General features: G+C 36.0%; 1 protein-coding gene, 1 long non-coding RNA gene and 2 pseudogenes across 4 annotated transcripts; 2 read left to right on the forward strand and 2 right to left on the reverse strand.

Annotated features, from left to right (window-relative positions):
- Positions 1-264: 264 nt before the first annotated feature.
- AT3G44090 (F-box family protein) lies at positions 265-1901 on the forward strand (the record flags this gene model as incomplete). Its single annotated transcript, NM_114277.1, has 4 exons — positions 265-1209; positions 1313-1399; positions 1487-1738; positions 1836-1901. 4 exons carry the CDS (start codon positions 265-267, stop codon positions 1899-1901), a joined length of 1350 nt encoding a protein of 449 aa, NP_189995.1.
- A 6001-nt stretch (positions 1902-7902) lies between these two features.
- Positions 7903-8215, forward strand: AT3G06735. The gene has a single exon (NR_141276.1). It is a non-coding gene; the product is annotated as an other RNA (long non-coding RNA).
- Positions 8216-10184: 1969 nt separating this feature from the next.
- On the reverse strand, positions 10185-14604 carry AT3G44093 (annotated as a pseudogene; the record flags this gene model as incomplete). The annotated part of the gene is made up of 1 exon: positions 10185-14604.
- Positions 14605-20509: 5905 nt separating this feature from the next.
- Positions 20510-24308, reverse strand: AT3G44096 (annotated as a pseudogene; the record flags this gene model as incomplete). The annotated part of the gene is made up of 1 exon: positions 20510-24308.
- Positions 24309-24713: the final 405 nt, after the last annotated feature.

Genomic DNA, 24713 nt, shown 5'->3' on the forward strand with positions numbered 1-24713 from the left:
GAAGTTAAAAAAGTTTTTTAAGAAATGTTAGTGATAATGGAAACTTAATTAAAGTAAATTTAGTAAACTTTACTTTGACTTTAATTTTTGTTTGTTTCATTTTTTATGATCTCATATTATTTAATATTTCAGATTTTGTGAAACTAAAAATAAATTTATAATTAACGTCATGCCACATGGTAAAAAGTAAATTTGAAAAGGAAACCAATCATTATACGTATTTATAAAACCCCATTATCCTTCACAAAAACAACCTAACAACAAATGAACAACTCAAAATCGAATCTTCTTGATACGGAACATGGAGATAAAGTTGCTGAACAAATGAATCTAGCTTCGATGGATTGTCTTCCAGATGATCTCCTTGTCCAAATCTTATACTTCCTTCCCACGAAAGAAGCTATATCAACCTCTCTTCTCTCAAAGAGGTGGAGGACTCTGTATTCTCTCGTGCATAATCTTGACTTGGACGATTACATCTTTTGGCACCATGAAGACGGTTACAATCAGTACTTTAGTAACGACATTCAAAAAAGTTTTGAGGAGTTCATGGAGAGGACATTGGCGCTCCTAGGTGGTGGCCATATAAAAACGTTCTCACTAATAAGTGATGAAATATATAGATTTGACCATGTAGTGGATTCTATTAGACCCTGGCTATATTATAACCTACAAAAAGATTCTTTGTGGCAGTTTGGATTCCCATACAAAGTCTTCACCAGCACCAAACTGGTTAAGCTGTCATTGGGAACACGACTAGCCTGCCCAAGAATTCCTCAAGATACATCTCTCCCGGTCCTAAAAGTCCTCCTACTTGAATATATATGGTTTGAGGATAATCAATTATCTGATGTGTTTCTCGCAGCTTGCCCTGCACTTGAGGACTTAACCATACATCACATGTTTCGCCCATTCCTCATATCTAGCAAAAACCTTAAGAAACTCTCAGTTACCATTAATTTTAGCTATTATGTTGATCGTTCTACAATTCTTACACTTGACACGCCGAATGTTGTCGACCTCTACTACTCTGATTTTCCTCGGCCTATAGCTCCACATTGTCATTTAGATTCTCTAGCCAAAGTTGAACTGGACCTTCATTCCTTAGAAGATGATAGTCGCCAGGTACAAAATGACGCGGATGTAAAAAATCTCATTAGTGAGATACGCAATGTTAAGACCCTTCACTTAACTTATTCTGCTGTTGAGGTCAGTTTTAATGTATATATGGTCTCTCATCATTTTTTGGTTAAAAGTAGGACGACATTCTTTTTTGTGTTTTTTCAGGTGATTTCCATATTCTGCTGTTGAGTTGATGCTTTCAAGTAAAAAACGAGACTGGAAAGTGCTTCCACTTCTACTAGAGCGTTCTCCAAACCTAAAAACTCTGGTTCTATCAGTAAGAAGCAAACCCTGAACAAATCTTAAATTATAAGTAAGATTATGGCATGAAAATAAAGTGTTCTCAATAATCTTGATGCTTCAGGGTCTGAATCGTTACACATTTGGACGAAGACATCGATTTGTGGGGATTCAAATTCCCTCCAGTAACAAAATAAAGATGTTGAGTATCAAGCAGTATCAAGGAAGTGCAACCGAGCTGAAACACATAAGCCATTTGTTACTGAAAATGGAGTGTCTTGAATTGGTGAAAGTTTATCTTGCAACTGAAATGGATGACCTTAAAAAGATGCAACTCACTGAGGATGTGGTGAAGCTTCCCGCAGCTTCATCTAAGGTCAAGATACAAGTCATGGGATCATAATCATCCATAAAGGAACTTAATGAATTAGCAGAAAAGAGTCATTCGATCGTTAAAGTAAGAAGGAGAGAAGATCGTAGAAAAGTTGAAAGCATTTGGTGCAAAAGCTGTTTTGGAGAGAGTGAGTTTCTTGGACTGATAGAGACTTAGGTCTTAGGTCTTCATTTATCTATTTTTTATTTGTGTTTAATAATAATTGATGACTTAGTTCTTCAAAGCATGTTGTTACGATTTGCTACCATATAATTTGCCTATATGATTTGGTACAAAAAGAAAACCATAAAGGAGAATGAAAATCTTACAAAACAAGAGTTCATCTATTAGATTAAAAGATTTTCTCAGACTAAATGCTATATTGCATGATTAAGGCAAAAAACTTTCTATTTCTTAATTTATTTTTTGTAATTTATATCACAATTTAAGAATAAATAATAGTGTAATATTGAAGTTGTTTTAAAAAATTTTGAATTAGTAATTACGTTTATCAAATAAAAAGTGTTACTTATATACTTATATATACAAGCTCACCTATCAACTTTCTAATTCATATCACTATTTATTTTTATTTATTTTTTAAGAAGATTTCTAAATTCTCAAAGTGTTCATTATTAACACTTCATCCAAGAGAATTGTACCTATGCTATTTCTCTTTTCTTTGGTCAATTCAAATTCTTAAATTCTACATCTTCTTTTCATGTCATCGACTCCTCTTTCCCCCCCCCCCCCCATTTCTTCATAAGAATACATTGTATCGCAAATGTCTCTAATTAGAATTGTATCTTTAAAGAGGGAATGAGCGAAAGCTGCCAACTATTTCTTCATGGCATATTCAAGTGGTGTAAGCAAGTTTAGATCAATGAAAAATTTAGATATATGGAATAAGAACTGACAATGTAAACACTTAAATTATTACCAAATAAGTATTCAGTTTTGTCATGTATTGCAAAACAAGGATTTATGGAATTCAAGTAGTATTACTCATATGGTGGTATTTGACATCAAGATAATGATGTCTTTCCTCGGCTATTTGTTCCTTCATTTGTTGAAATTTCGCAAAAAAAAAAAAAAAAAAAAAAAAGAAGACATATAATGAGATTCAAGAATGTGAATATCACTTACTACAATTTTTAATAACTAATTAGTTAAATATTAAAAAATAAATTACCACATCCTTGTAGCTAGAAAATTTTGAATGGCTTTTCATCCGCTTTTTAATTTTTTTAATAAATGTCTTCATAAAAATCATCAATTTTGTTTATAATAAGTCTACAATTTAAAATTTTAGTCTACATATTTTAGGGCTGTTGAACATGATTTATTTTATTTCTTTTCAACAAAATATTTTTAAATTCTTTCTATGTTAACATAGTCAAGTGTTAATTAGTTTTAAATATATAGGTATATTAAGTTGTAATGATTTTGTTAAATATTTATAGATTAGAAGTATTAGAAGACATCACCAAGTTACAAATTATCAGAAATGTATTTTTTTGTCAAAAAATGTAAAATTACTTTCTAACGAAAAAGCTATTTTACAATTAATACTTGATAGTGCGCTGAGTTTTAAAATTTAAAACAGATGTAGAGGATTAGAATCTATTATTGTAAAAGTGAATACTAATATGATTGATGTGACTTATTTTAATGTGAAAAGAAAATTTAAACAATTGCTAAAGTTATATCAAATAACTCTAACAATCTTTGTTTTTGATCTAAATGTGAGTTAACATTACAAACTGTTATTGATGTTTTATGTTTTAGCGACTTTAATTTAGATATTTTGCAAAAAAAAAAATTTAAAAAAAAAGATTAGTTCAATATATTTATTCATGATTACTTATGTTTGTCTCCTTATATTTTTCATATTAGTTTTTGAGAAACTTTTGGTAGGAGATGTTTTATCATTATCAATCATTTGCTTAAAAATGACATGGATGTTGAGCTACCAATAATAAACAATTCATATGTATATTTAAAATATATGGTGTCAAATGATATCTAAAACAGTTTGAACTGATTGGAAATTATGAATTGAAAGAGCTATAGAGTTGGTGTAGTAATTATTTGAGAATTTTGTGTTTGTGGTATCTAAATTCATAAGAGACGAACAAAGTTCATGTGGTTTGTGGCATAATGATCACAGAAGCAGATGAATTTTAAATAATTAAATAAATTAATTTTTATTGTAAACTATTCTATTACTTAAACTTGCATAAAGAAATGAAAAACATTGATTTTTATGATGAATTTTACAATAATAATGAATTCATGTCGTACTCACCAAAAAAAAAAATGAACTCATGTCGTTTGTGGCCCAAACGTGTGAAAGTCGCCGACCTCCCTTAATTATATGATCTCTCTCTTTACTTTCGTCTGAATTATTAGAAGTATATATCTATATTTAATATATTTTTGTACGAAAAGTGAAATAATTGGGTGAGAAATGGTTATTATGGGTGGTTGAAAAATATTCATATAATGAAATTAAGCCGACGCAGATAGTGAATGAAGAACAATAAATTAAAATAAAAACATTACATGAATGTTAAAGTTTCTCTACAAGACCCACGAGATCCACTTCACTTACGTTGACGGTGTTGGTCCTTGTTGTGATCATCTAGAGCCCTCTCATTGCATAAATTTTTGTCACAATCAAAATTGATATTATACAAAAATTGAACAATCAAAAGAGAGTCAGAGAAAAAGAGGCCTGCGAAATGGACGACTCCTTCATCCATTGAGTGAGAAAAACATAATTCTTTATCAAATAATAGATTAAAGTGAGTTTGAAGAAACAAAGCTTCCAAAGTGTATGTCACACCATCAACAATGGCAAACAGCCGCATCAAATCTGTGTTTACTGCACTATCAAGAGAAGCCTACAAAGAGAAAACAATTTTTTGAATAAGCTTTCCTGATTAGGAAAGTAAGAGGCCAAGTGTAGTTGTAAATCTTTGAGAAAACACAAATATGCACGAATGATGAGACTGACCTGCATTGTGTATGAAGTTGGTCATTAACACAAGGCTTAAAGCTTGTGTAAGAGTTTTAAACTTAATGTAGGTTAGAATTTGATCTTAATATTATGTTTTTTAGGCGACAAAAACTTATAAGCTTCATTTTTATGCATATGAATGGTGATTAAGGTTAATAATACTAAAGTCCATTTCAAAACATAGCCAATAAAAAGCAATTATGTGACTTAAGTAAAATGCGCCAAACATAATTTTTTAAAAAGTTTTTTAGCGAATTATCAAATTTGAATTCATAAATACTAAAACAAAAATTATGTAAAAAAATATTAATTTAATTAGTTTGAAAAATATTTAGTTTCACAGCATTGCATAATTTATTATATTAACTAGATTCTGACCCGCACGTTCGTGCGAGATTTTATATTATAAGAAATGTGTTGTATAAAATTTACATTCAATATAGTTTTTTTTGGTTTTAGTCATATATATTGTAGTATATATAAAGAAAATTGTTGATTGTTAATTATGTTTGTTTATGACATAATAGCTAATATTGTGAACTATAAGTCAAATTGTAGAGTTTTAAACTGAAAAATAGATTAGAAATATCTTAGATGGAAAATTATCTTAAGTTATAGTGATGTTAAGTATTGTTATATAAAAAATTATGGTTAGAAAATTGTAATAAAAATTTGTGTTATCGATGGTAAAACACAAGTTAGTTTTGTTAATGTTTATTTTTCAAAATTTTAATGGTATGTATGAACTAAGAATTTGTGTTACCATGTTAAAATATTTAAATACCGATGCATTTTTTGTATATGTGTTGTGGGCAGTGTTTTCACGCCAGACCCGGACCGCCCGGTCCGACCGGTTGAACCGTGACCCAAACACTTTTCTGGTTTGGGTTTAGTGCTAAAACCCGACAAATTCAAACCCGAAAAAACTCACAAAAACTCATCAATAACCCATGACCCGTTGAACTGGCCGGGTGTGGGTTTTAAAATATTCTCTTTATTTTGGAATATAATATAGGATTTTAGACTTTATTCAATCATTTTTATAAAAAATTCAGTTCCTAAACTCATTTGATGTTTTACATTTTGATGAATACTTCACAATGCCGCCTTAAAAAATGAATCGAATGGTGAGTGAGAAACCCGATATTAGTTGTGTAAATTCACGATGTTTTATTAGTTTATTTCCGACATTGGTGATCTCCTACTATATTTGTTATGGTATTAGACGTTTAGTTGGATTTAATAAATTTAATCACTTTATTATTTTTATTTGATTATATATATATATATATATTTTTTATTTTATTTTGGTGTAAATGAATTTATATTTTATTAAATATAATCTGATTTTATATTTTATAAACATGATTATTTTTGTTTTTAAATTTATAAGAACTCTAAAATCTCTATTAATATTAAATTTATTATATAAATTTTAATCACTTGACCCGTGGTCTGACCTGCTTAACTCGATGACCCAATGACCCAGAAGGTAGTCCGGTTCACTATCCGGGTCGGGTTTAAAAACATTGATTTTGGGCTATATTTAATTGGCTGCTTGTAAATCAGTATTTTGCCAAAGTAACTTAAACAAAATAATTGCAAAGAGAAAACTTTAATATCAGTAAACATATTATCTATAGTTGGCCCATGTAGAACTTGTAAATTTTTTTGTTAGTATGGATTCGATTGCAAAGCTGAACTAAGTCCTGTTTTCTATCATTGTATGTTAATTTTTTTTTATGCATATGTATAGTAAGAATTCTCTGATTTAAATGATTCTTGTTATGTCAATTAACAAATCCGCAGAATATGCTTCATTTTGAAGGATAGTAATCTTTAAATTTTAATTAAAAGAGAAAATATTTGAATTAATGCTAGAATTATTTTCTAGTACAAATCTAAAATCCAAAAAGTATTTGTTGAATATGCTATATTTTAAATTTAAATGATGGTAGTTTAGATTATATACAATTTTGAATTAAGTAGTTTGATTTGTTATGGAAACTTTGTTAAACGATTTACAAAAAATATTGGGTAGTTATTCATTTATTGATTTAATTTTGAATTTGTGTTTTTTAGTTGGTAAATGGAAAAATATCGGAAAATATTTATAACATAAATATTATTAATTATGTTATATTTACCATTAATTTGATATAGTTGGTAAATGGAAAAATATCAGAAAATATTTATAACATAAATATTATTAATTAGATTTTATTGTTAAAATATTTTGTATTTTTCAATTAATGGTATTTGATTTATGTTGAATTTTTTTGTTTAATCTCTAACAAATTGAGAAATAGAAAATATTTCGATTTATATTCAAAATAAATATATTGATGATGAATATTCAGTTATAATTTAATAAATTGTAATATTTGTTAATTTACTAAATTACCCATATAAAAGTTCATTTAGTTAGTATTAAACTACCCTCACAATGTTGTAGTTCACAAAATGTTTCCCAATTAATAGTATAAATTCAAACTCACGCAATGCATAAGACTTTTTCTAGTAATCCATAATTTTGGAATTTTTTTTACTCCATGTATATATATTTGATGATCTTCACTCAAAATTCTTACGTTGTTCATTTATAATAGTTATTGGCTTGGCTCCAAACTATAACCAATTTGTTGATTCATGACCTTGAGTCTCAACTATTTTAGCATAAATTCTCATGAATTGTCTACTTGTGTGATATCCAAACAAAGATTGTCTCTTAAAGCTGTAGTTGATCTTCTGCATTAAACACAAACTAATCTATCCCTAATGAAATGAGAAAAATTAAAAACTTAAGACCCACGCATCAATTAAGATCCGATTTGTCTTGTAACCGAAAAGCAACCAAGTTGAACCGGTGAGAAGTTGGTTTCTCAAATTGAACTAAACCAGATAAACAAGTTCCAAGTTCCAAGTGATTTCAGATCATAACTTACGTCTTATGTGGGACAAAAACCCTAAAGGTTTCACGGCGCAAGTTAGCAACCAACAAGGTGCTAATCAAGTTGGACATTTTTACGAACTCAAATTAAGAAAGTTTATTTCATTATTCCGGGATCATAACCTAAACTCGACAGAGCTGGATACCAAAAAAAAACTCAAAACTAAACCGTGGAGGAGAAGTTGCTGGTGGTGTGCGTCTTTGTATCCCTTTGTTTATTTATTTTAATTTGATGAATGGTTTTTCTATCTATCTCTTGGATATTAAGCTTGAACCACCAAAATCAAAAGAACTCAAAGTTGAACAACCAAATTTGTGACGTATATAAGAAGTCACTGATTGTTTAAAGTCTTTGTATATCGCTTTATTTTGTTTTCAGTTTGATGAATGACTTTTCTATCTATCTATTGGAGAGAAAGCTGAGACGGTGTTTCTGAGCTTCATCTACACATGAAAAGTACAGGGTGGTATCGTTTTCCATCCCAAGTCTTCACCAGCACAACACTGGTTAAGCTGTCATCGGGAACAGAACAATACATACATAGGTTTTCTTCGGATACATCTCTCCCAGCACTAAAGGATCAATTTTCTAATCTGTTTTAGCTGCTTGCCATGCACTTAACCATACGTTAATTTTGAGGACACTCATACGTCATATCTAGCAAAAGCATTAAGAAACTCTCAGTTACCATTAACTATCTTAATTGTGTTTATAACTCTAGCATTCTTACACTTGACACACCGAGCATTGTCGACCTCTACTACTCTGCTTTTGTCATTTACATTCACTTGCCAAAGCTTCATTGGACCTTCATTCCTTAGATAGGCACATCAACATGTGCTAGATGACACGAATGTTACAAATCTTATCAGTAGGATACGCAACGTCAAGACCCTTCACTTGACTTGTTCAGCTGTCGAGGTAAGTTCTTAATATATTGTCTCTCATGATTCTTTTTGTTAAAAGGTGTTGTCGAGGTTCAAACAATATTCTTTGTGTTTGTTTTCAGGTGATTTCCCTATACTACAAAGGTGGACTACCAATGTTCAACAACCTTGTTGAGTAAAAAGGAAGGTTGGCAGGTGATTCTGCCGCTTCTGCTAGAGCATTCTCCAAACCTTAAAACTCTGGTTCTCGGTATGAAGAAAACCCTGAACAAATCTTAATGTATATGTATGATTGTGACATGTGATTAAAGTAGTATCTTCTCTTGATGCTTCAGGATCTGCATCGTTACACATTTGGACAAAGACATCGGTTTATAGGGATTCCAATTCCCCGAATAACCAAATAAAGATGATGTGTATCATGCAGTACCAAGGAAGTGAAACCGAGAGGTATTCTGGATAGGCGCGTCTTCTCCACGCGTCCCCAAACACTTTTCTCCCAAAGCTTTTTTCTGCGACAACCCTAACTCCGCCGCATCTTGCCTCTCTGGTGACTGGTTGCGACCAGCGCCGTGAGAGGGCTCACAATGATTTAGTTCACTTGTCTTGTTCTCTGGAGCTTGAAGCGGTCTTTGGGTTGTGTTTTGCTCTTAAACGCGGTGAGTGGGAGGAGTTGATTTCAGATCTGCGCTTCTCTCTCGGTGGAAGCTCCTTTGTGTGCTTCGATCTTGTCCTTCGATGTCTTTGGGTGGAGGATCCGCCGCTCGATCTACTATCACCGGCGGTTTTGGGCTGCTTCTAAACGGATTCATCGTTTGAGGACGGTGGTGTCTCAAAAGTTGTTGCCTCTATCCCCGCCGTTGTAGGTCCTCTTCGTCGGTCGGAGCTTGTGGCGTAAGGAGTGGTCTTCGGTGATTGTGGTGAAGCTTTCTCGTCTTGATGCCTTGATTGTCCTTCACCCTCTTTGGTCACTGTGGCCTCGGCTACTCTTGTCACGCTTCTTCAGATAGGTTTTCAGAGCAATGCTTTTTCGTTAGTATTTTTGATTGCTAGCCTCGACGTTATGACTTGACAATTGGATGGTAACTTCTCTGTTGGTCAATTCTGCTAATGGACGACATCAGAACTTTTAGGAGAGTTTCCGTTGTGGTGCGTCAAGTGTGTGGCTTCGTCATGGGCTTCTCAATTTGTGCCCTCGTGTAGCTATGATGGTTATTGGCTTTGATAACGGTTTAGCCTCCAGTGGAGGCTGTTTGTTGTCTTCAATTGTAATGCGGTCCCTCTTCAAAACTAGAGATTGCTAGAACATAAGACAATTGGTTTGGGTAGTAATGACTACCTCTTTTTGGGTTTTTCATTGATTTATATGGAAGCAAATTGGAACTACACGTTCCTACAAAACAGGAAGCAAATAACAAAATGGAAAGTGGAAAAGAGAACATGTCATACTCTGATCCTACAAACCAGGAACAGAGAAGACCAGTACTTATTCAACCAATTAATAAATAAAAAAAACAAAAGACTTAGTCGTTGTACTTCGGGTTTGGTTTTCTCCCGTGTGTTGACTTCCTCCTCTCAACGACTTCATCTTCACTAGTGACGACCCCATCAATACCCTTCCCTTGAAGACGAACCTTGTCCTCAAGGTTCAAGATAAACTCAGGAAAACTGGCCTCAATCTGATCTTACTCTTCCAAAGTAGCATCTTCAATGTTTAGTTCCTCCCATTGAACTAGGAGATCAGCAACCCGCTTTGTCCCATGAGTCCTCCATCGTACCTCCAAGACTGTCGTTGGTTGCAACTTCAATTCGCCATTGTTACGCAAGGGTGGTAGTTGTCCTATATCCGGCTCACCTTCACCAACCCAAGGTTTGAGTAACGACACGTGAAAAACTGGATGGATTCGTGTACCTTCAGGAAGAGTGAGACGATAGGCCACATTACCATGTTTCGCTGCGACTTGGAAAGGGCCATAAAAACGATGCGAGAGCTTCTGTGAACTGCGGCAGAACAGAGTTTTCTGACGGTAAGGTTGGATACGAAGCAGAACCCAATCGCCAACCTGAAAGCAGACGTCGCGACACTTAGAATCGGCTTGTTGCTTCATGCGGTTGTTGGCGGTGATGAGGTGCTGCTTTAATTTGGATAACAACTCATCACGGGCTGCCATCTGCTCGTCTAGCTCTCCACATAAAGCTGAGCCCAATTCATAGACCATAGAGAGCCTGAAATGGAGTCATTCGCGTAGAGGCATTGAACGTTGTGTTGTACCAATACTCAGCCCATGGAATGAACGAACTCCATTTTTGTGGGTGGTGATGGACGAAATACCTCAAAAATTGTTCAATGCAACGATTCACAACCTCTGTTTGGCCTTCTGTTTGCGGGTGATAGGCGGTTGACATACGGAGTTTTGTTTCTGAGAGTTTCCAGAATTCTTGTCAAAACAAGCTCATAAAAATAGGATCACGGTCACTTACAATGGAACGAGGTATGCCATGAAGCTTCACCACATGGAACACAAACTTTGCAGCAACGGATCTGGCGGTGTAAGGGTGAGACAGAGGGATTAAGTGTGCAGACTTGCTCAGACGGTCTACCACAACCATGAGTGAGTTATGCCCTTTGGATTGGGGTAATCCGTTAACGAAGTCAAATGTCCTCCCAGACTTGAGCAGACACTGGCAAAGGCTGTAAGAGACCGGCTGGTGAAAGAGAAGAATACTTAGCTTTTTGACATATCTCGCATGCAGCTACATATTCCCGAACAATCTGGTGCATTGACGGCCAATAATATTGGTGTGCAAGGCGGCGGTAAGTTTGCAGAACCCCCGAGTGACCACCAAGAGGAGTGTCATGGTGCTCCCTTAGTAGCTGCCTAATGAGCGGTGACGACGGTGGTACCACGATCCTGTTGTGGTAACAGATGAGACCATTTTTTCACTCATATTGGTTCCTTGGTTTAGCTGTGGCGAGAGCCCCTATTCGCTGTAAATACCAGTCTGTTTCATACAACTCCTTAATCTCATCCCAAAGCGACGATTGTGGCACGAAGATAGCATCTAAGGTGGGACTACCGTGAACACTGGACAAAGCATCAGCGGCGGAGTTGGTCTTACCCGGCCTATAAGTGATCTCATAGTCATAGCCTACCAGCTTCCCCATCCATTTCTGTTGTTCCGGCGTGAGGATGCGTTGTTCCAGCAAGTGACGGAGACTCTGATGATCCGTTTGTATTGTAAACCTGCGGCCGATGATGTAAGGACGCCATGTGCGAACCGCAATTACAATGGCTAGTATTTCCCGTGCATACGTTGACCAAGACTGCTTTGTGACTCCCAAGGTTCTGCTCATGAATGCAATGGGTCTCCCATTTTGAGACAAGACTGGCCCCAATTCCTTCACCCGAAGCATCTGTTTCGATCACAAAGGATAGTGAGAAGTCGGGAAGTGTCAGTGTTGGTGTTGTCGTGAGCGCTTGCTTCAGCTTAACAAACGCTTCTTCTACTTCAGTACCCCACCCAAATTGACCCTTGCGTAACAGGTTGGTTAGAGGTCAAGCTATGATCCCGTAGTCACGCACAAACTTGCGGTAGTACCCAGTGAGACCCAAAAATCCTCGCAGTTCTGTGACCGTCGTCGGTTGTGGCCAGTCCAACATTGCTGCAATCTTGGTGGGATCCACCTTAACTCCATCACAAGATATTATATGAACAAGATATTCTAATTCTTTTTGCCCAAAATCACATTTCTTATACTTCACTGCGAGCTTATGTTGTTATAGAAGAAAAAATACCTCACGTACATGTTGAATATGTTCTGACCATGAAGAACTATAAACGAGTATATCGTCAAAGAAGACCAGAACTGACTTACGAAGCAGAGGCCGAAAGATCTCATTCATCAGCGCTTGGAATGTTGACGGTGCGTTGCATAAGTCGAAAGGCATTACGAGGTATTCGTAGTGACCATTGTGTGTCTGAAATGCTGTCCTTGGTGTGTCAGAAAGATGCATACGGACCTGGTGATAGCCTGCTGTGAGATCGAGCTTAGTGAAATAGACAACTCCATTGAGCTCATCGAGCATATCGTCCACCGTGGGAATAGGGAACCAGTTCTTAACCGTAACAGCATTCAAGGCTCGATAATCAGTGCAGAAACGCCATGACCCGTCTTTCTTCTTGACTAGCAACACTGGAGACGAAAACGGACTCGAGCTCGGTCGAATAATGCCCGCACGACTCATCTTTTTGGTAAAACGCATAACGATAAGGCCGCACATTCACCGGATCGGTCCCTTCTTTGAGTGCTATGCGGTGCTCTATTGGCCGCTCCGGCGGAAGCTGCGTCGGCGTCTCAAACAAACCGGCAAACTCCTCTATCAGCTCTTTTATTTCGCCATCGGGTGTATTAGGCGCTAGAATTATGGGCCATAGTGATTGCAAAAATAGTCTGAGCCATTCGAGCCTCTTTCCTGATGGTTTTATGTTCCACCCCTCTAAGCCCAGTGGGCTTAATACCCATCAACCTTACTTCATCTCCGGCCCAATGAAACTGCAGCGTTTGTTCCTTCCAATTACAAAGTGTTGGGCCCAAAGTGGTGAGCCATTGGACTCCCATGACCAAATCCAAGCCCACTAACGCTAAAGCATAGAGCGTGACAGGGAACACCACACCGCCCATCACCACTGGAATCGCCTCATACCTACTCCGACAAACCAACGACGTTCTGTTCGCCACTCTCACGGTAAATGGTTTTGTTGTTGTGGCTTTGAGATTCATTCCTCGAACAACTTTCTCTCCGATGAAATTGTGAGTAGAGCCGCTATCGATCAAGGCAATTAGACGATTTCTATGGATTGTGGCTCGAACTCGTATGGTGCTCGCATTGTCAACCATTCGAGCGCGTACAACGTGATTTCTGGTTTCCCTTCTGCCTTTATATTCTCCTCCTCAACCGCTTCGTCATCATTCTCCCCTTCCATGAAGAATAGTTGAGGTTGTTTACATTTGTGTCCGGCGTATACCTCTCATCACAGCTGAAACATAAACCCAAACTCCTTTTTTCCGTAATTCTTCCCAGCTGAGTTTCTTTAGCGCATGTTCCTCTGTCTCTTTGCGCACCACCAAACGGTTAGGGACAAAACTGCGTGGAGATGGTGAGTAGCTCGTTCCCTTCTTTTGTCTTTAGATTTGCCCTTCCATCAAACGCGCATAGTTGATTACTTCTCTTAGAGATCGAGGCTGGAACATACGAATCCCATTAGAGATGGAGTAATGCAATCCATTCATGAACGTTCCCACCAACGCCTCTTGAGTCCATCCGTAAACCTTGTTCTGTGGCCTTTCGAATTCCTGTTGATACTCATTGAGCGACCCGGTCTGCCGGATTTGCATCAACGGTTCATGAAAGTTCTCTTCGTCGTTGGGACCAAATCTAGCCCACAACTCAGCTTCAAACACCTCCCATGTGATTAGCACCCTATCGTGTCGGAGCGCCTTCGATGTAGCCTGCCACCACCGTTAGCCACCCCGTCAAGATGAAAAGTGGTGAATCGAACGGCTTGTTCCACTGGCACCTCGTGGTATTCAAAATATTGCTTTGCCTTGCTCAGCCATTCCGTCGTGTCTCCTCCATGGAAGCGTGGAAAATCAAGTTTTGATGGTCTGGCGATGGCGTTGTTGTTGTTAGACGTCACCGCAACGAATAGGTTATCTAGTTCTCCACGGTTCCCTGTCGATTGGCACTGGTTCCCTTCGGTCCGTCGACTTCCTCTTGAAGTCGCTGACCCTCCACTGTCTCTCTGCGTCACTGCCTCTGTCAAACGTGCGAGAGCCTCCTCCAACCTCCTATGGCGGTCCTCGTTTTCTCCCTTGAGATCAACCATAGCCACCGTCATTCTCTGCATCTTATCTTGCATCATGCCCTGACTCGTTTCCAACTGCTCTAACCGGTCCTTGTTGGTCGCCATCGGCTCTACGGTTATCACCGGAGACACGACCTGCTTCCCTTTACGTTTGGATCGTCGGAGCGTAATGACTCTGTTTTTGTGAAAAGAAAAAAAAGAACTGTACTCTGATACCATTTAATGCGGTCCCTCTTCAAAGCTAGAGATTGCTAGAACATAAGATAATTGGTTTGGGTAGTAATGACTACCTCTTTTGGGTTTTTCATTGATTTATATGGAAGCAAATTGGAACTACACGTTCCTACAAAACAGGAAGCAAATAACAAAATGCAAAGTGGAAAAGAGAACATGTCATACTCTGATCCTATAAACATGTCATATTCAACCAAATAATAAATAAAGAAAACAAAAGACTTAATCGTTGTACTTCGGATTTGGTTTTCTCCCGCGTGTTGAGTTCCTCCTCTCAACGACTTCATCTTCACTAGTCACGACCCCATCAAATTGATCCTCACCTCATGTATCCATGTCTCTTTGATTTTGCCTCAAGCCATGTTTTTTATTGTGTCTTGCTATTGGCGTTGCTTTGAGTAGGAGTAAGTCATGTGATGGGGTTAGTTGCTTTTTGTTGCGTTTTGGTTTGTGTCCTAGAGGAGCTAGTAAGGCCATTGGTGATCGTTGTGGTTTTGGAATGTTTTATCTTGCTCTGTGCTAGCCGACTTCGGGATTGAACTTGGTAGAGGGAGCTTGCAGCGTTTGCATAATTTGGCTCGCGAGGTTCCATTTTGGGAAAGCTCATGGATGTGATTTTCAGGTCGCTCTCACATACCGGAGAAACGCATGTGATCGAGGATTTTGAGTTATCTGTCGTTGACGGCTCAATTTCGGACGTCCGGTGAAAGACTTCTAGTGTTTACAGTTTTCTGCAATTAGGCTCTTTCTCCTTGCATTAAACTCTTCTTTTCCAGCAACAAATTTGGAAAGAACAATCAAAATCGTCATCGCTTCATCTAACTCCCTTAGCCTTACTGCTTTGATTGAGTGGATGGACCGAATTTTAGTTATGGTTTATGCTTCTATGTTTTTACTTTTTTTTGCTATGGAACCATTTCTATAGGTCTATAATCATCGATTGTAAACTTAAATTGTTTTCATTTTTATGAAATATTTATATTATTAAAAAAAAAAAAAGGAAGTCAAACACATTAGTCATTTCTTAATGAATATGGATAGTCTAGAAGTTGTGAAAGTCAACGTTGCCCCTACAATGGATGATTCTATGAAGATGCAACTCACATATATGATCTATTGAAACTTCCCGCATCTTCATCCAAGCTCAAGATACAAGTCGTATGATCATCAACATCCATAACTAAGTTCATGAACAATACCCAAATTAGGTATATATCTTCAAAAATTTAATAGTAACTTTATTTTCTTCTTCTGTTTTATGTGTTTATGAGATCAGTCTTAATATTTCATACACCTGCAACAATCACAATCTCTAACGTATGACTCAAGTCACTTCTATCAGTGAGAAACTTCAAGCAACCTTGTGGCTTCTGAACTAAAACCCAAAACACTTTCTACTTCTTCTTCAATCTTGCCTGATATGTTATTGTTCTCATTTTGCTAATTAAATATTTTAATATTTTGATAATACATATTTTAGAGTATCAAACATTTGACTAATTGAAAATTTATTATTAAGTTGAGAATTCAGTAAATAAAATTATGTTCTCGTCGACAATATTTTTGTTTTTTCTTGTTTTGTTCTTAAAAACTAGAAGAATAAACATGTGATGTCATTAAACATTGTTTTCAATTGAGTAAGAGTAATGCCTATATGCATCATCAACTTCAATATGCATGTAAGATGCTAGCACTGATGCTTGTGCTGATGTTTGGGTCACTTGGGATTTTGTTTTTTGAGATATTGTAGGATTTTTTTTCTTTGTCATCAGATATTATTTAGGACTTAAACGAGCCAAAATTGCGGAAAATTGTTAACATAAGTAATGTGTAGAGATATTGTAGGTTATAGGATGGAATATCCGAGTAATCCATCTGGGTGTTATTGTTTTTTTAAATTATTGAACATTCCCCAAAAGTATTATAAATTTTACAAAAGTTTCAAAAATTATGCAAAATAGCCGTTCTGAAATTTATTTTTATGAAAAAATAGTGTTTATTTGGATAGTATTTTTAGATATCCTAATCTTTTTATCCTCTTTTGGAATTTATTTTAATCTAAATTAGTGACTATTTGGATGATCTTTTTACCTACTAGAATATTTTTAACCAGTTCATTTTACTCGGAATCTCATGTCTAATATTTTTTGGGGAATATTATTTTACAATACCCAAATTATTCATTACCGACCTTTATCCAATTTTTTTTACCTAATACCCCAATTGGTTACCCTGCTCTAGTAATTGATGCACCACATAAATAAAAAGAAAAAAATAAGAAACTAATTGAAATTTGAGAATTTGTGTTTAAAAATTCTTAATTAAAGAGTATCTTTTAATTAATTTTTGAATAAACTTATTTTATAGAATCATGATGATAAAAAACAGAGTTGATATATATTGTATTCTATTTTCATTTTATTTATAAATGATTTTAAAAAATAGAGGATGTAACTAAAAATATTAAATATCTAAAGAGAAATTCCCCAAAATAGCACAATTTTAAGTTTTTTGGACAAAAATAGCATTAAAAAGTTTTTTTGACATAAATAGCACTCAAATAATTATTTGAGAAATTCCTAAAAGTAAGACTAAAACAAGTTTTATGGACAATAATAATACCACAATTTTATATAAAATCTATTCAACCAAAATAAATTAGAAATAAATTTAAAATATTATATTTGGGTTCTCTATTTTCAATTTAGGGTATATATTTCAAATATTTAAAAGAATTTTTGATTCATTTTAATATTAGTTTATGGTATTATATTTGGGTTTCCTATTTCCAATTTAGGGTATATATTTTCACCATTTAAAAGAGATTTTTCATTTTAAAATTAGTTTGTAGTATTATATTTAGTTCTTTTTATTTCCAATTTAGGATATATATTTTCACTATTTAAAAGTTTTTTAGTGCTATTTGTGTCAATCCCCCTTTATTTTATTTAACTTAGTTTTCTAGGGGTGGGCATTTCGGTTTAATTTCGGGTTCGGTTTGGGTTCGGTTCGGTTCGGTTTATTTGGGTTTTGTAAAACTCTAACCATACTCAACCGAAGTTAGTTTGGTTTGGTTTGTGTTTGGGTTAGTTCTAGTTTGGTTCAGTTCGGTTTGGTTTGGTTTGTGTTTGGGTTTTGTAAAACACTAACCATACTTAACCGAAGACTCTTCTTTATCAAGTTATGAATAAATGTTTGTTTTTGTAAGACTTCACCATATATAGCACCATTTTATATTTTAGTTGCATCCTCTATTTTTGAAAATCCATATATAAATAAGATGAAAATATAATTTTTTATATCACTCCTCTTTTACCATCATTATTCAATAATTTATTTAAAAATAAATTGAAATACCATAAGGTCATATATAATTAGTTATTTTTATTTAGTTATATATATATTAAATTATTTATTTAAAGCTAGATAAAATATGTCTAAGAACAATTTTGAAAAAGATAAGGAAAGAAAAATAGAATATGTCTAAAAAATAGTATGTTTGATTTTAAAGATTTGTAGCCATTGATGCGTGTTTTAATCTACCTCAAAGTTTTACCTTAGAGATCACATGATTACTGCAAGGGCACATTGAATCGTCTGTAGTATTTAAGGATCGAATTACACAGAGAGAAGATGTTTAAACGAATCTATCACAAGAGAGTAAAGCTATGACAAATCTATAAAAGGGGTAAATTGCAAGTAAAATAAATAAGAAAGTAAAGTAAAGTAAATAAGAAAGTAATCGAAGGCAAGTAAAAGCAAGTAAATTGTAAGTAAAGAAAAATAAGAGACAAACGCTGGGCATTCAGGTAAATTGTAAGTAAAGCAATTCCAAGTCTCAAACATACAAACACTAAAGTTCAACTCACCCTAGGTTATAGGAGAGAGTCGGCTAAAATCCATAAACTCAATTACTCAACTCACGCAAGTAACAATGCATACGTTAAAGCAATAAGATCAAGTTTGATTTTAGTTCATAAAGTGCTATAACTCAACTTTCGCAGGTTATAACACGATACACATTCGTAAGCTAGGTTCAACCATACTAAGCAACGTTTTGAGAAACTTAGACACTTGAGATCATGGGTTAGTTCATGACACCAACCACATGCATTAAAACCAAACTTAACTAGAAAGAATACTATATAAACGATCAAACCAAAATCCTAATATCGCCAATCGGACAACCGATCATTACCCCCCTTTGATTAGCCCTTGAAACCCAACTAGAAAACTACTCTAGCATGGTGGAAGAACTCATCAAGGGTAGGTTTGATACACACATAAGAAAGAGATGAATAAGAACTGAATAGGGTTTACAAATTACTTCTTTGAATGTCGAATGCAAGAGGTAAGACTTCACCTTAATAGATCTTAGAGTACACAAGAGAAAAAGAGATATTTGGTGTTCTTCAAAGCTTGAGATTTTCAACGAAGGGTGTGGATTCTAGGTGAGCAAGGTAACGAAGGGGATCTCGTTTTGGGGCAAGAAGAAGCAAACCTAGGTTTAGGGTTTAGAAACAAGTATTTATAGGTTTTGGGGACCAAGGAGTCAGTTTAAGGGCAAATCCGTCTTTTCTTCACATTAGATCAAGTGTTGGACGAATGGGCTTAGCCCGGTCACGTTATTTCATGACTGTTCTCATCAAGGGGCTCCGGAACGGTAACGAGCTTTGTGACCAGTCCCAAGTGGGACTTCTCCACCGGTCGCGGGCATACGTCTGAGTTCAGATAAGGCTTCACTTCAAGAGGCCTTAAAATCAATCGTTGATCGTATGAGTCCAACTCCAGATTTATGCGAGTCCTGACTCTTCTATATTTACATAGAGTCCAAAATATCTCAATTCCATGCACGGGGAAGTGATCAACAAATGCAAAACCTTCGCAGCTACGAATCTGTCCGAAAACGCATATCGATCTCCTTTTGGCCAATTTTCTGTTAAAACTCTTGAAACCTTCTTGACTTCTAAAATACTTGATTATCTACTTGTTCTATGATGACACCAAATACTCCCTAAAACATAAGAAACGTATAGCCAAAAGTGGCTAAAATGTCATGTTATTAACCATTTTTTAGAACAAATCACAAAACAAAAATAGAAAGTGAATTAATGCTAAATGAAAAATAAACATGTGAGGTATTAAATTAAGGAATCGATTGTTGGCATGGGGTCATTACGAAAACTTTAAACGAAAATTTTATGGGGGTCCTGCCTATAAAATTTTAATGAGACTTACCTTAAAAAAAAAATCATAAATGTTATGGAGGCCCTGTCAATATAGCCTACAAATATCTCAAAAGAAAAAAAAATAAAATAAAAAAAAAAATCCATGTGAACCAAACATCAGTGTGTGCTATTCTCAGTACATGCATTAGTGATATCATCTTACAGGCAAAGGTATATTAATTTTTGAATCAATGAAGACATAAATCAGAACCGATCAGGAGACCATATAATCAGGATAGATATCCAAAAGTTTAATTACTGCATAAGCAAGATTGTTGATTGGCTCTCTCAGATTGTGAAATTACAACCTGCAACTTCTTAATCTATTTTATTAGTTCTTACAATAACTCATATTGAGCCAGATCACATGAGTCTGATTTAACATTGAAGCAAGATTTAACTGTTCCCGCAACTTCTTCTCCGGATTCAGTATGAAACCAAGATTCTGAGTCTTTGTTGTTCAGCAAATCTTTTTTTTTTTTGAAAGAATGTAAAATTATATTCACCCAAAAAAAACGTTTGTTACAATGAATGCGACATGATTTTAAAGAATCTAAAAGAGTTAAGAACAATTAGAATGATTTCTAGCTATGGATTTGAAACCAAAACTGCAGCCCGCCTTGGAGTCGTGTATTCCCAGACTTTATAGCCGTGCTGAATCTGTTTCGAATATTCTTGTCGATGATCTTTGCAAGTTGCGTTACCGGGATAGCAAGCCCCCCATGTCGCCTACTATTACGCTCTCGCCATAAACTGTGGATCGTTGCTTGGAAAGTATAACGAAGAGTGAAGAGATGTAGATACTGACGGGATGTATCCAGCAGATGTGGAGTGATAAGGCTCCAACTCGAGATGCGTCGACCATGAAAAAGACCTTTTGTCAAAGAGCACCAGATTTGAGAGGAATAGGGACACGAAAAAAAAAGGTGATCTCGTGTCTCCAATTCCTCATCACAGAACACACAACCATGCCAAGCTTCAGAATTCCATTTGCGGAGTTTATCACCCGTCGCAAGTCTGTTCTGAAAAGCAAGCCAAGTGATGAACGAGAATTTCGGAGTAGCAGAAGAGAACCAGACCCCCCGATACCAATCGCAGCTTGGGTTTATGGTTCTTATTTGCTGCCAAGTAGTTGAAGAAGAGAAAAAGCACTTAAAGCTGTCCTCCTTTTGTTTCCAAAGTGAGCGATCACTCTCCGTGCCTCTGTTTTGTATAGCCAACGCTATGTAATTCTCAATCTGATTTAAAAGATCCACTCTGTGTCTCTTTCTCCGATGAGTATTCATGACCTCAGCAACTGTAGCATGACTCGCAATACCCAGATCTATTATTCCCCGTGACCCTAACAGTTGATGAAGTCTGCCAAGCGGACACCAATGATCATACCAAAAGGATGTGGAAGTTCCAGAACGTACTTCCATTCGATGGAATAGACTAGCTTTGTCTCTCTGCTGAAGTATTTTTTTCCAAATCCAAGATCCCATACAAGAATTGCCCTTAACAGACCAAAACGATTCCTTACGTATCAAGTTTTTAGAGAGCCATTGAACCCACAAAGAATCCCGAGCCGACAGTATTCTCCATATAAGCTTCAAAAGACTAACCTCATTCGTTTCTTTTAAAGTCTTTAAACCCAACCCTCCTTCTTTTTTTGGCTTACACACTTCCGACCAAGCTACTTTAGCTCTCTTAGCATTGAGTTCAGGACCAGACCACAAAAAAGCTGAGAACAACTTCTCTATCTCAACAAGACAAGCCTTCGGCAATCGAAAAACAGAGAACCAAAAGTTAATGATGCTAGAAAGAACGGACTTGATCAGTTGTAATCTACCCGCAAAAGACAAGAACCGAGTGGTCCAGGATGTAATGCGAGTTCGTATCTTCTCAATAAGAGGAAGATAATCCATCTGCGACATTCGCTTAGTAAGTAGAGGCAGGCCAAGATATTTAACCGGTAATGTACCTAACGCAAAAGGAAACTGTTGAAGAATAGCTTCCTTAGCTCGTGGAGAGATTCCTGCCATGAAGGCTGTTGATTTCTCCAAGCTTATCTTTAACCCTGACATAGCCGCGAACCTATCAAAAACTTCAAGAGTGCCCTTGATGGATTTAGTAGTTCCATCTGAGAACACCATTATATCATCGGCAAAACACAAGTGTGTGAGACTCATATTACGACACCGAGGATGATAACCAATCCGTTTTTCCTCAACTGCCTTGTCAAGCATACAAGAGAGAACGTTCATACAGATGACAAAGAGGTATGGAGATAAAGAACAGCCCTGGCGAAGACCCCGTTCACTGCGGAAATAACCCGAGAGCTCTCCATTCACCTGAACCGAAAAAGAAGCAGTACTTATGCAGAGTTCAATCCAATGGATATAAATATCTGGTAAGCACATAGCCTTTAGAATATTTAACAGAAAAGACCATTGTACAGAGTCAAAAGCTTTCGATATATCAATCTTAAGAGCACTCCGGCTAGATATACTTTAAAGACCATTGTTCAGCAAATCATAACAACGTACTTTGAAGATCCTAAGCTTTATAAACCCAAACCAAGTTTTTTTTTTCTTTTTTTTTTCTAGTTTTTATGATTTGCATGATAAGAAATAATAAATCACTATCACTAAAACAAAAAACCTTACTTTGAAGACCTATAAATAACTTTTGGATGATGATGATCACACGACTTGGATCTTCAGTTCTAATGAAGCTGCGGGAAGCTTCAACAGATCCTCTGTGAGCTGCATCTTTTTGAGGTCATCCATTGTAGGTGCAACATAAACTTTCACAACTTCAAGACACTCCATATTCATTAAGAAATGGCTAATGTGTTTCAACACGGTTGCACTTCCTTGGTACTGCATGATACGCAACATCTTTATTTGGTTATTTGGGGGAATTTGAATCCCTACAAACCGATGTCTTCGTCCAAAAGTGTAACGATGCAGATCCTGAAGCATCAAGAGGATCGAGACTAGTTTAATTACATGTCACAGACTCACAGACATATATAAAAATTAGAAAAAAAATTAGGGTTTGCTTCATACCGAGAGAACCAGAGTTTTGAGGTTTGGAGAACGCTCTAGCAGAAGAGGCAGAATCACTTTCAAACCTTCCTTTTTTACTCGAAAACACTAACTCAACAAGGTTGTTTTTTTTTTTTTTGCTAAACTGTTAATATCATTAGAAAGAAAAATGAAACTGTTTGGCTTTTACAAAGTAGAGCCATTAGCTTTGAGACCTTGGCAAAAAGAATAAAACAAGATTTCAAAGAAGGGAAAACACAAAAGGGTGTTTATGATATCCAAAGCGGCATCAAGTCACGAAAACGTTTCCGATGTCGACAATGTTACGAACCTCCCTGTTAATAATTCTGAAAATAGAACCCGGAGGGATGGAAACCTGATTATGAACAACATTGTTTCGTTGCTTCCAAATATGGTAGATCGTTGACTGCGCTGCAATAATCCTCAACAAGGTTGTTTAATTAACATTGGTAGTCCACCTTTGTAGTATACGGAAATCACCTGATAACACACACACGTTTGAACCTAGACAACGTTTTAACAAACAAAACATGAGAGACCATACATTAAAACTGACTTCGACAGCCAAGCAAGTCAAGTGAAGGGTCTTGACGTTGTGTATCTCCTTGATGAGATTTTTTACATCCGCGTCATTTTGCACCTGGCTATTGTCATCTTCTAAGAAATGAAGGTCCAGTGTAGCTTTGGCAAGTGAATCTAAATTACAATGTGGATCTTTAGGCTGAAGAAAACCAGAGTAGTAGAAGTCGACAACATTGGGTGTATCAAGTGTAATAACGCTATGATGACCATCATAACAACTACTGCTATTGATAACTGAGAGTTTCTTAATGCTTTTGCTGGATATAACGTATGAACTTCCTCTAAAATTATTGTAACGTATGGTTAAGTCCTCAAGTGCAGGGCAAGCAGCGAAAAATACATTTGCTAATGGATATTTCCAAAACCAGATAGAATCAAGGAGGAGAACCTTTAGTACTGGGAGAGATGTATCAGGAGAAAACTCATAGATGTGTTGGGTTTTCCCCAATGACAGCTTAACCAGTGTTGTGCTGGTGAATACTTGGGATGGGAAACTAAGCCACGATGTAGATATTATCTGTAGGTGAAGCTCAGAAAGACTGTGTAGCATGGCCTTACATATCAAGTGGTCAATGTCATCCTCTACTTCGGATATTACTTCGGATATCTTCGGGACGCCCGGAGATGGGATCGTCAAAGTCAAGATTATGACTGAGAGCAAATAGAGTCCTCCACCTTTTGGAGAGAAGAGAGGTTGAAGCAGCTTGTTTTGTGGCAAGGAAGGATAAGATTTTGACAAGAAGATCATTTGGAAGACAATCCATTGAAGCCACGCAATCCATAGAGACAGACTATACAAGGTAGAGGTTCAACTTTCAAGCTTTCTCTCCGTAGATAGATACAAAAACCCTAAGGGTTGACCTAGAAAAATCATTCGTCAAATTAAAAACGAGAATATACAATACTTACAGGATCGGCAACTTTAGATTGTTTTGTTTTCAGGGTTTTGCCCTCGATAGGGTTTTTCTTGAGGGAAATTGTCAGAAAATTATATTTGTGTCGATGGTTCAAGAGACGATGGGATGATATATAAATGCTATATCTGGTTCGGTTCAGTGTGGCAAACCAACCTCTATTTTAGTTTTTTTAACATAAGTCTCTAATAAATTATTAAGACTAGCCGTCAATTTTACTAACTAAGACTATCCTTAAA

Source organism: Arabidopsis thaliana, chromosome 3 (genome assembly GCF_000001735.4).
Source record: "Arabidopsis thaliana chromosome 3, partial sequence".
Classification (NCBI taxonomy): domain Eukaryota; kingdom Viridiplantae; phylum Streptophyta; class Magnoliopsida; order Brassicales; family Brassicaceae; genus Arabidopsis; species Arabidopsis thaliana.